The sequence below is a fragment of the Medicago sativa genome, chromosome 4 (assembly GCF_051527215.1).
Source record: "Medicago sativa cultivar Bolivia chromosome 4, Bolivia_mono, whole genome shotgun sequence".
Lineage (NCBI taxonomy): Eukaryota > Viridiplantae > Streptophyta > Magnoliopsida > Fabales > Fabaceae > Medicago > Medicago sativa.
This window is the reverse complement of record NC_140752.1, coordinates 96,765,760-96,779,244: the sequence shown is the minus strand read 5'-3', so window position 1 is coordinate 96,779,244 and position 13,485 is coordinate 96,765,760. Positions and strand designations below refer to the sequence as shown.

General features: G+C 32.7%; 1 protein-coding gene across 1 annotated transcript; it reads left to right on the top strand.

The window, feature by feature from the left end:
* Positions 1 to 4,392: 4,392 nt before the first annotated feature.
* On the top strand, positions 4,393 to 5,512 carry LOC146934276 (mavicyanin-like). The gene is made up of 2 exons (XM_085706151.1): positions 4,393 to 4,730; positions 5,078 to 5,512. The coding sequence occupies exons 1-2, from the start codon at positions 4,547 to 4,549 to the stop codon at positions 5,278 to 5,280; spliced, it is 387 nt and encodes a 128-aa protein (XP_085562277.1). The 5' UTR covers positions 4,393 to 4,546; the 3' UTR covers positions 5,281 to 5,512.
* The last annotated feature ends 7,973 nt before the right edge of the window (positions 5,513 to 13,485 follow it).

The following is a 13,485-nucleotide window of genomic DNA, read 5'->3' as shown; positions in this document are numbered from 1 at the left end:
TTTTACTAACATTTTTTTATATAAATTGTTTTTCTGGTGCTGTTTTGATATATATTTTCTCTAATAAAACATATATTGTTACACTTTTTTTAAGGCACGTATATAAGCATTGTTACGTTATTTTTTTTTTCCAAAAAAATGGTTTCTTATGTTACTGTCAATTGCTACAACATTTTTTTTAAGGAAAGTCAATTGTTACAATACTGTAAAACAAATTACGTTTTTAATATTATTTGTTAGTTAAATTTATCATTTTTTTGTTAGTTTATAGTTTATAATTTTATTCTTAGTTTTATAATTTAAAATGGATCATTCAAAAAAAAATTTGTAAATAGATAGAAACATATATTATTATTTTTTACGTTATAAAACTTAAATGAATGTAAAAAAAAAATTCAATGAAAAATAATTAATTAGCTAGTTGAACCGTTAATTCAATGGAAAGCATATATTATTTTTTGTAAATTTTATTATGAATTAAGAATGTCCTTTTATGTCATTTTAGGTTTATTAGCTCATTAAACCGCTAATTTTACCAAATACTTCAATTAGCTTATCAGCTATCAGTCATCAATCATCAGCTATAAGCTATCAGTCATCATCTATCAGCTATAAGCTATCAGCTAGCTTATCAGTCAACCGCTATTTTTACCAAACAGAGCCTAACTTTTTCCTATTTCTTAACTTTCAAGTATCTATGACCCTTTTGTCAAAAAAAAAGTATCTATGACCCACTCACATGTTGTATTGAGGAAAAAATATTAATTAATAACTTTTTTTTTTACAATATTAATTAATAACTTGTTCAAATACAATTTGTAGTAAAACAAGGATGCCAAATGTGAACATATATTTGTAAAAAAAAAAAAGAAACTATGTTATTTGTACGTTTAAAATTGGACCATCAATGCAACAACTTATAAATTTGTGAAGAGCACAAAAAACGAAATTGGGCAAAACATATTTAAAAATAGCAAATAAGTTGTTGGACGTACAATTTGGTTGTTTATATATTTAAAAATAGCAAATAAGTTTGTGAACATATATGTTTATGTTTAAGGTTATGCTAACTGTAACACCCCGTTCTCCCAACAACGTAATATTAATTATTATAATCAGAGTAAACCATACAACGGAGTGTCACACTGCTAATCAAAATTTCATAAATAGAAAATAGCTATTTATTTAAATCAACATTTAAAATATCTCCAAAACTGCAGCGGAATAATTCTTTAAGAAATACAATTTCAACCAAATCCAACATAAAGGAAAATCTTGGCACAAAGGCCTCAACGTAATCAGCATTATTTTCAACAACGATAAACTCCATTATTAAGTCTTTTCCCAAAAATATGATACATAAAAGAAATGAAGAAAACGAAAACATTCGCGACGAATCCCCATCCTAATATGTATCAGAGCCCTAGACACTTGAGCCAACCAACCTACAAGCCATCATTACCTGCAAGTTACCCATACGAAGGGCAACATTTTCAAGCAGAAGGGGTGAGAAACTTATCCAATAATAATAATATATAATTCATCAAATTAATGAAAGCAACAACATATCACAACATACATTATTAATAATGTATATAAAGAATACATATAGCAACAACATAATCATTTTCCGCAACAAAGAGCAGCAACAACAACAACTTCATTATCAACAACTACACTGACAACTCGGCAATGCGACAACGACAACAACAACTCGACAATGCGACAACGACAACAACAACTTGACAATGCGACAACGACAACAACAACTTGACAATGCGACAACGACAACAACTAATGCATCATGCAGGTGGTACCAATCTACGCGCGTTGAATGCTAAGCATTCCAGGGCATAAGCCCCCAACAATTTGGATGGTTAAAGCATCCCAGAGCATAAGCCCCCAACAGGTGAAAGATAAACATTCCAGGGCATAAGCCCCCAACGGATTGAATGATGAACATTCCAGGGCATAAGCTCCCAACAGATGTGAGTATGCAAATGGACTCAACTTGTGTATATCAACATACAACTTCAACAGCGACTACAACAACAACATATGTGCCTAAAACAATTATGACACACTCCCCAACTTCGACATCAGATGATACAACGACATCAACAACGGAAATCAACAACATAACATATATATAAATCAATTACATTCATCTCAAAGTCTAAAACATCCCCCCAAAAGCAATTAAGTTTTGATCAATAGAACATAAGTCAAATATCCATAAAACACCTCAACTAAATCCCTAACACTTAAGTTTGAAGTTGGGAAACCAACCATAAGTTTTTGGACTAACTTGGGATTAGTTATGCTAAGTTTTCTTAAGGTTTTCTGAAGACCCACCTGAACTATTTTTATCATAACTCAAAATCTACAAATCTTTTCCACTCCAAACCAAGGCCATTATAAAGCTAACTTAATTATCTACAACTTTCATGTTTACATCAAAAGCCAATTCAAAACAGAAATGGGTGAAAAAGCACAAAAAACGCAGAAACCGAAGTTCTGTCAGCACGAAGAAACAGAACGTTGGCACGGCCCGTGCCATGCACGGCACGGCCGTGCTCGATTGACAGCACAGCTTTTTCTTCGTTTTTTTCGTTTTCACCATTTCGCGCATAAAATTCAAACCGTTAAGCGGATTTCAGTGTCATTTTCGCCTACACGCTCCTGACATTTCCCTCTATCATAATCTACAGAAACATTCAATTTTTCACCACTCAAAAAAATTGATTTCCCAACCTCCCATAATCACTTGTCTGTAGAACATTCAGACACCGACGTTTCAATCGAAAATCCCAATTTTCAATCCCTGATTACCCAAAATACGTTTCAACAGAAGTTTTCAGGTTCAATTAGGCAATATAGCAATCAAATAACATAGAAACATGCTTCAACATCACAATTCATCATATTAAAGCAATTTAACCTAAAACTTTCTAACCCTAATACCAAAACACCACAATCATCAAAAATCAGAATTATACATATTATTAGTGAAAGGAATCCCACCCTTACATTATCTCAGCAAATTCGACAGCAAAAACGGTTGGATTCTCTCTTCCTAGCTCTTCTCCTAGCTTTCTCTTGGTTCTTCTCCTCTTTCTCTCCAAAAACCAGTTTTTCTAATGTTTGTACGTGAAAATGTTTCTATCTCTTTTTCTTTCTTTTACTCCCAAAAATATAACTCTTTTCTTTTCTCACTTAACTCCCTTAATTTCTATTTAATTTCTACTTAATTCCCATTAACCAAAAATAAATACTAATTCTACCTATTTCTATTTCTCCTATTATTTCCACAAATAATAAAACCACATTCATTTAAATAATACACAACTCCATGAATGATATAATAAAATAGCATCACACCATATATCACATAAAAATCATATAATATATATATATTTCACATAAAATCACACATATATAACAAATAAAGTCATATAAAATATTCACCCATCTACTAAAAATAATAGAATAAAAATGGGGCGTTACACTAACAAGGGTCTTTAAGGTTAAGAAGACAAAAACATAAATAATTGATGAATTTAATGAAGCAAAAGTCATTTTTTTAAGTTTCATTAAACATTTGTTAACATTTGTTAACAAGGGTCTTTATTTTTTAGTCCCTATAAAATTTTTCCATCAGCATTTTAGTCCCTGTAAAAAAATTCCATAAACATTTTTGGTCCCTAAAATTTTTAGGGAAAATGTCACAGGGACTAAAAAGTGTGATTTTATTTTGTAGGGACTAAAAACAAAACTGTGAATATTTATAGGGACTAAAAACTTAATTAACCCTTTTTTTTTTGTTACAAAGCTAAGAAAAAACAGGAAAAGAAAAAAGGAAAACAAGAACAAAAGGAAAAGAAAATTAAGCTCTTAGGAAGCAAGTTCCCATAGCATCAATGCAAAGCTTGTCAATGAGATCATGAGGAGGGGACTGATGCTCTAGGAAACCTATGTTAGATGACGCTCCAAGCTTTGCCAAGAAGTCAGCGCAATGATTTCCTTCTCTAAGAGTGTGAAGGATAGTGAAATTATGGAAAGCTATTATATCCTTGATGTCTTGTATTAACACCGCATAGGTATGGAACTCTTTATTTTTATCTTCTACGACCAACATACTTTTCAAAATTACACCAAAAAATCAAATTACACATAATTGGTTAATATGGCACACATTGATAAAACTATTACTAAAATACAACAACACATATTTAAACTTACCAAATATAGTGTCATTGTGTTTATTGTGTTAGTGGGTGGATCATAAAGTACTCACATCCCTTCAATTCAACCAGAATATAGGTAACATCCTCGTTGAAGACTTGAAAATGAGCCATTGTCATTTCTAAGGAGTAGTTTGACTAATTCAAATCATTGAAGTTGAAAGGGGAAATGCCAATTTTTGTGTGATGAGCACTATTAAAAGAGTGACTTCAATTCATTCCCCACCTTCTCATTTAATCTAAACAATAACATCACAAGTTAAGGAATAAGACAGTCAATAGAAACATAACTAGGGAAGACAATGGCCGAGAAAATGCACCTCAGTATCCTCATATTTACCATGATTGGTTGCATTGTATTTGTATCTGTGAATTCAACAACAACTCACATTGTTGGAGACAACATGGGTTGGAGTACACCTCCTTATCATGGATTCTTCGATGACTGGACCAAGAACAGAACCTTCAAAGTTGGCGACATTCTTCGTATGTGTCACCTTAATTCCATTATCTCCATTACTTGATATTGATTCGGCATAATGTTTATTCAATTTTTAGAACATGAGGTTGCATTGCAACAACGCTATTTTTTCACTCAAGCTATACTACAATTCAAACATGAGGTTTATGTTGTGATTAATTCAATATGAGATACGTAGTATGTTGGAGATCACGGTTAAAATTTAATGAATTACACAGTTTATAAAATACGTAAATGAATTTTAATTGTGAGATCTCTCACTTGACTCCTTTGAATACCAGCATAATAGGATCTACATTGAAGTATATAATATTTGATATTACAAATTAACAAGGTAGATAAAAAATTGCAGTTTTCGACTACAACCCGGGGATGAGCACCGTTGTTCAGGTATACAAAGATGACTATGATAATTGCACTATCAAAAATACTATCTACACATACTTCAGAGGGAACACCACTGTTACTTTGGACAAGCCTGGGGACTATTATTTCTTCTGCTCTGTTGGAAAGCGTTGTGAGACAGGCCAAAAACTTTGGGTTAAAGTTCAATGATTTGATCATTTCATCTTATTAATTTATTTAAGCTTGAACCTTATTGATGTTATTTGGCCCATCAATTGTACATAAGGTATATTGTGCCCTTAAAAGAAAGGTATATTGTGGGCACACAATTTTCCATTTGTTTATGTCTTGTACCATAAGCAATATAGTTGCGTTGCGTGGCATTTTGAATTTGCCCCTATTGTGTATTATGAAATATGAATCCTCAATCTCTGTTTATGTATTTTCAATTGTCTTTTTCATAATTTTAAAGAGCATACGGTGACGCGCACGCACATGTTAAGTGATGATAAGTGAGAAATTACAAGTACAAATTTGCGCATCTGCATATCAAATGTCTTTGTTGTCGGCAAAATTTGCATAGCAAACAATTATAAAATAGCTCTTTTCTTAATTACATATGGTACTCCTTGCGTTATCGGAGCATTGCTTCAATTCGGCAAACCTTCCCGGTCTATCAAGATAATAAACGTACCAATATCATGTGATTCAACTGATAGCAGAGCAAGCAAGATACTTTTCTTGTTAATTTGCATGCGGAGAAATATTATGAGTATCGTTGGGGTAGATGTGGCCTTTTTTGTCGCTAGAAAGAACATACGTTTAATTTGGTTATATATCCTATCTGAGACAAAGTTCTGCGTATTGAATTATTGATTGATTGTACATGTACATGAATATGATATTGAAATCAATAATGATGTTAATTAAATGCAAATTAACATGTAAAAATGCAGAGAGTTAGGGACATATACCTAACTGTAAGAGTAGTAATATATTGGGTGGGGACCAAATCTGTTTAAGGTGCCAAAGAAGTGCCTCGATCAGGACTCTCAAATCAATGGAGAGCCAAGTGTGGTTCGAAAAATCATACTCCTTCCGTCTCACCATAATAGTCGTTTAAGGTTTGTGCGCGGTAATTAAGGAAATGATTAATTGTGTTGATTTCAATGGTAAAATCAATATTATTTACTAATATACCCTTATTAATTGTAGTTAGTGGAGTAGTTAAGTTAAATGAAATTCAATAAATAAGGATATGGTAGTAGAAAAAAGTAATAAATGATTCATTGGTATTCTAAAGTGACTATTATTTTGAGACAGAAAAAAAATGTTAAAGGGATAATTATTATGAGACGGAGGGAGTAGTTATGATAAGGACTTAGGACAGTACTCTATCCGTGCGCGGGCCAAGCCTAGCTTTTTCCTCAATTTATGAAACCAGCTGCATTAATACTCCTTGATGTATGCCTTCCTTAATATACCAGATATTGATGCCTCATTTTCACATATCTCATGTACAATTTTAAATGGATTCGATACAGAGTTAATTAAACAGAAATGAATGTCAAATAGACAACAAGCTGCATCGCTAACCCTTTCTAGAATCGAAGTTATACAATCTCTCCACACAATCCTTTCAATTATTTCATCTTAATCATTATATGATATGATGATATACATAAGACGGTATTTATAAAACCAGAGGGAGATGCAGGCTACTATATATCAAATGAGAGCTTTTGAATTGAACTACATCATATATATATATAAGTCAAATAGAAAAAGAGATCCATTTATGTTAGAAGTCCTCTCAGTTTTTACACTATTCATGTATTGAACTTTTGATGACATGTATTCACACATCACTCCTCTCAATTTTTACACTATTCCTTCATGTATGGACATTTTCATTGTGGAAATAATTAAGAGTATATAAAATAAAAAAATTAGAATTTTTTAAGAAAACGTGAATTAAATATGAATTTTTTAAGAGATTGTAATGAACCATTTTGTTAATTTATACGAGATCTTGTAGAAAATTGGTACAATTACCAAACAAATAAAGTTAATTGATTCGAAAGAACTGATCATTTTAATTTCTTAATTTATCAAAACCCATTTATTTTTTGTTGAACTAACATATATGCCTTGCATACCCCTCATTTGTTAATTTCTTATTATAATTAAATTGCTGAGTCGAGATTGGAATATTTGTTGTGGACGAGTTTATTTTATTATTTCGATGAATTTTTAATACACTTACTAAAAGTGATAAACTATCAACCTGAATAAATATGGTTGCCCTACTAGTCATCATTGCTATAATTTTGTTGCTGACATTCCTAAGAGGAAACGTGACACTGATAATTATTCTCTCACACTTATAACGAGGCAAATCAAGTTGCTGACGCGTTTGCAAAACATGGTCTAACTCCCAATGGAGTAGCTCGGTTTTTAATTTACCGGCATATTTCAATTATTTTGCTATGTTAGTAGATAAATTTGGGATTGTGTTACCTTGAGGTTTTTAACTTTGTTGATTTGTTTTGCTATGTTAGTAGATAACTTTGTTGATTTTCCCTTTTGGTCACAAAAAAGAAGAGGGACATGAGAAATATTTGGTGTGCTCGGGTGAGTGTTGAAGAGAGGTCGGATCAAGTGAGGGAGATACCTATTTTCATCCAAAATCTTAAGGTATATGAGTCATCTTTTTTATATATCTATTTTAGATCAGTTTTAGCGCGTACAATCTCCTATATTTTTTTCTCTGTTTTCTTTTTCTTTTCCGTTTTTTGTGTTTGTTTTGAGAAGGATCTTTCTTCTTAGTTTTCCACTCCAAATATATGGATTCAAATAATCATGAGTATAATGGGGCCATCCATGCAACCAAGGGTGGTCCGTAGCAAATTTTCCTGGTAAGAAAGTGATATGAATGTTTGAATATACGGTAAATTATTGTAGCTCAAGGCATTCATTTCACCCGAACAGATATTCAACAAACAAAAAAAGGTCATTTCCGTAGAACGTAAATTAACACGTTTTAAGTCTCGGAACAATCATTAATTACGCAACAGTACGTTGATGTTTTCTTTGGGTTAAGCTAACAAGTGTCATAAATATACTACTTCCTCCGTTTCAAAATGAGTGTCATTTTAGCAAAAATAATTTGTTTCAAAATGAATGTCATTCTCACTTTTCAATGTACTATCAATTACTTTTTTCCAATAGTACCCTTAATTATTATTATCCACACAACTTCTAAAGTATCATTTTGTACTTTAATTTATAATGATGACAAATGCACCAATAACTAGCGAGACTATTTTAGTAAAAGTATCATATCTTTGGACAAAATTATTGCATTCCTTAATCTGTGTGCAATTGGCTAAAGTGACACTCATTTTGAAACGTAAGGAGTACTTGTTAAGGAAACTAAAAGTAGTAAGTTTGCATTAGATTCAACAATATAGTAACTTTTAAAAAGTCAAATTCATCACTTTTCATTTTCCAATACAACATTTCAATTTTATGTTCTTAACCAATGTCTTAAGGATACTCTTTAACATTTCTTTTTTTTATAAGACGTAACCGTTGATATATATATATAGGGTATTGCTACAACACACCCATTCACTTTTGTAAAGGTGTGTTTTAGCATGAAACACCTTTTCAATTGGACACTAAATGCCCTTACTTTCATTATAAAACCAATGAAGACAAAAGGGTAGGATTGTTATTTCAATTTAATTTAATTATTAACAAAATCATAAATCTCCTTTTTTTCTCTTCACCGCTTTTACAAATCTCTTCACACTATTCAACTTCCTTCAACCAACTCCTTTTCTTAAACTAAACCACCTTCTTTTGCCTTCAATCTTCATAGTCTTTCGATAGAACTAGACTCTTGTTTATGTGTTCATCTTACACTTGCCTTGCTCCTGCTTGTTTTGTTGTCTCATACTGTCAAAGACAATTTCTTCATATTTGAGAATGAGATAAGAAAACCACTCCATATATAATGCTAGTCATCTTCAAAATGTATAGTTTTTTTTTCCTTTTTTATTTATAAGTCCATTCCAATATTATTGGTTCCAATTTCTCCATGGATGAGAATGTGTTTTCGATCCAATTTGTTTGATCATAATTAATTTTTCCATGGATGTGAATGTATTTTCATTCCAGTTTAAATATGGCACAGTGATGTTGGTGTTGAATAAAAAAAAAAGCATTAACTTGATTATTTGAAGAAAAAAAATCATTTAAATGACAAAGAGGCTCATGAACGAGTTTTTCTTCTTTCTCTGCACAAGTACTAGAATAATTGGCTGAAGCAAGAGAAAGAAAGTGGGTCATGCATGGCCTCATGGGTATGAAAATGACTTTAATAGGCATCAAGTAATCACACAATTGAAGAGAGAGAAAAGGGCTTTTAGTGTCCAATTGAAAAGGTGTTTCATGCTAAAACACACCTTCACAAAAGTGAATGGGTGTGTTGTAGCAATATCCATATATATATATATATATTATATATATATAATATATAAGAAAAACTCGTTCATGAGCCTCTTTGTCATTTAAATGATTTTTTTTCTTCAAATAATCAAGTTAATGCTTTTTTTTTTAATCAACACCAACATCACTGTGCCATATTTAAACTGGAATGAAAATACATTCACATCCATGGAAAAATTAATTATGATCAAACAAATTGGATCGAAAACACATTCTCATCCATGGAGAAATTGGAACCAATAATATTGGAATGGACTTATAAATAAAAAAGGAAAAAAAACTATACATTTTGAAGATGACTTTCTAGCATTATATATGGAGTGGTTTTCTTATCTCATTCTCAAATATGAAGAAATTGTCTTTGACAGTATGAGACAACAAAACAAGCAGGAGCAAGGCAAGTGTAAGATGAACACATAAACAAGAGTCTAGTTCTATCGAAAGACTATGAAGATTGAAGGCAAAAGAAGGTGGTTTAGTTTAAGAAAAGGAGTTGGTTGAAGGAAGTTGAATAGTGTGAAGAGATTTGTAAAAGCGGTGAAGAGAAAAAAAGGAGATTTATGATTTTGTTAATAATTAAATTAAATTGAAATAACAATCCTACCCTTTTGTCTTCATTGGTTTTATAATGAAAGTAAGGGCATTTAGTGTCCAATTGAAAAGGTGTTTCATGCTAAAACACACATTCACAAAAGTGAATGGGTGTGTTGTAGCAATACCCATATATATATATATATATATATATATATATGACGGCGTCTGACTTGACAATTTTTTCGGTTGAGTAAGGATGTGTAGATTGATATAAGTATATATTACTTCCATTAAAAAATTGAGAAATGATATTTACAACCATTTTTTAATAATTTTTGTGACGACTTTCTCTCTTATACTCACATCATGTTTTACTTTATTTCTCTATTATCCCATATTGCTTTCAGGATTGCCGACTGACCCCACAAACCAACACGAGTCTTTTCAGCATGTTTTGTCCTTACTCGCACGCCTACCGGGAAACTTCCCGGTAGGTCACCCATCCCAAAATTGCTCTAAGTCAAGCAAGCTTAACTGTGAAGTTCTTATGGAATGAGCTACCGAAAAGAAGATGCATCATGTTGGTATAGGTAGTACCAAACAATTCTTATAAGCCTTCCTTCAACCATGTAGCCTCATACCTACACGGCCTTAGGATCCCTCTCATTCCGATGTGATTCAATTCCTCTAGAAGTTGTCGGGAGCCAGCCGCTCATTGTTGTGATTCAATTCCTCTGGAGGAGCCAGCGGTAGTTAACTACCTCTGGAGGAGCCAGCGGCAGTTAACTGCCGGCGCATATGCCAGAGGTAGTTAACTACCGCTGGGGGTAATTGTTTTATCTTGGTTTTTCGGGTGTCAAACATTGATTACGTTTGAACCTTTTAAACCGGTGATATCTTATTTTTTCTTGGGAAGGGAAAAAGTAAGCAAAACCCTTGAGAATCGAGGTCCGGGAGTTGTTTTCGCTACGGGAAGGTGTTAGGCACCCATAACGACTATAATATCCTATAGGAACCGTCTTTAATTTCTACGCGCGCGCTTTATTTTTAAATGCTATTTGAAAATTGATATTAAGCCTAAAGGTATTCTAAGTGAAGAATTGGAGGGAGAAGAATGTTTGAATTTTTATTTTATTTGAATTGAAGGAATTTTGTTCCTTGCCTACGTACCCATTTAAGGGATCAAATCCACCGTAGTTCTCTTCCAAAAATGTTTTTGTTTTTGTTGGTTGATTTTAAGTTTGAAAATGGGATTTTGAAGAATAAGAGAGAGGCCTCAAGGGCATGAGATTTAGAAATGGTGAGGTGGAATTAGTTATTTTGGAAAAAGTCAAGTATGATTACAATTCATTGAAATTTGGTTAAGAAAATGAAAAAGGAAAATACAATGGGATTTTGATCCCAAGGTTTATTTTGAAAATGGTTTGAGTGAAGTTTGTTCATATTTTTTGGAAAATGATTTTTCTAAGTATAAAGCCTAAACATTCATCTAAACATACAATCCTAAACATACATCTAAACATGCATATTCTAACTATATACCTAAAGTAGTGTGTGTGCATGTGTCGGTGCTTGTGTCGGTGTACATTATTAGAGTTCATTGTCCTTATTACATCATGCCCTAGTTTACATTCTATGGTCTTGCAAGAAATTAAAAATTGCATGAAAGTAAAGTACAAAAGGTCCTAAGTATTACATTCTAATTTTTGGTGAAACTTTAAAGTGTGGAAAGATAAAAGGATGGAGATGTGAGATGGGGAATGGAATGCTCATGATGTATGAAATACAATAGAGGAACTTGTTAGTAATATAAGGCATAGAAAAAAAGATATAGGTAAGTAAAGCCATTATAACCAAGAGGAGGAAAAGAATGGATATGAAATAAGCAAGAGTAATGTAAAATAGACCTAAAATTCCTCACCAAGGCAAGACTTAACTATGACTTATAATTCTCATGGTTCAATATATTTTCAAGACATGAAATCCAGGTTTAAAGATGAGAATCTAAGAGTTATAGTAAGCCTTACATCTTAATGTAAATTTAGATCTATTTACACTATTTATTCACCAAGATTACTTGCAAAGCAAACAAGTAAACAATATGTGCACATGACCAGTAAAAAAACACATTCAAGCTATGGTAAATTCCTCACAAAATCACACATCATGAATCACAAGTGCACATCAAGAATTGGAAACAAAATTAAGCCAATTTCTACCAATTTTAACATAAAATTCAAGAAATAACACAAGAAACTATCTCAATATTTTTTATCAAGCTTTTCAGTATAAAATCAACACAAAAACATCACAAAAATATTAAGAAAGCTTTATAAATTTTGCTAGGATTTTCTAAAACATTTTAAGCATGCCAGGGGTACAAATATCAAAGACAGCGTGGGAAATAGCAAGAAAATCAAGAAAAAACGTTAACTGCAGCAAACAAAAAGCCCAAACCCAAAGTCCAAATGATCTGGATCACAGGTGAGGTTCAGGAGCCGTCAGATTGATCCATATGGATCAAAGCAGGATCTGACGGTGGAGAGAAGAAGAGAACGAACCAGTCCTGAACCGGACCGGTCTAAGCGCCTATAAAAGGCTAAGGACACCGGTCCACTTCATTTCCTTCCTCTCTTTCTCTCTCTACCTCCACTCCTTCTCTCTCTAAAGGCTCCTGAGCTCTGCAACTTGCAGGCCGGAGAAGACGACCGGAGTTCTCTTCGACGCGGTGGCTGGCGTTAGCGCCGCCACACCGGAGCTGAAACTTCAGTGTTCCTTGAAATTTTTTACACTATTAGGTCGTCTTCTTCGTCCTAAGTCCAGAAATGGCGTTCGTTTTCTCCAAAACCTAATAGATCGACCTAGATCTACACCTAAACTTTACGGCTTTTGGATTTTTGGAACTTTTTCGAAATTCTTGATACGAAACCCTAACTTGTTTCGTTTTCTACACTGATGACGAATCTAAACTCTGATTAAGAAATTAAACGGTGAATCTTCATGATTTCTTCGTTTAGGGTTTCGTTTTGAACTTTTATTGCATTTTTTTGAAGATTCCACTTCGATTCACCGTTTACTTCACATTCTGAGACTTCGATGATGATTTTTAGTGAAAAAGCGAGAAGGTTTTTGGATATACCTGAAGGTTCGAGTGAGAAGACGAAGGAAATCTTCGTAGATCCTCTCTGAGCTTTCTGGTAAATACTTCGTTGTTGTTGAACTGGTGAAATTCTTCTTCGTCTTCTCTGATTCGAATTTTCGATCCTTCTTCTTCTTGTTATCTCCTCTCTATGATCGCTTGGATTCGTCACTCTCGTGTTGAATTCAAGCTTGAATTGCAGGGGTATTGATTCGATGATGATGATC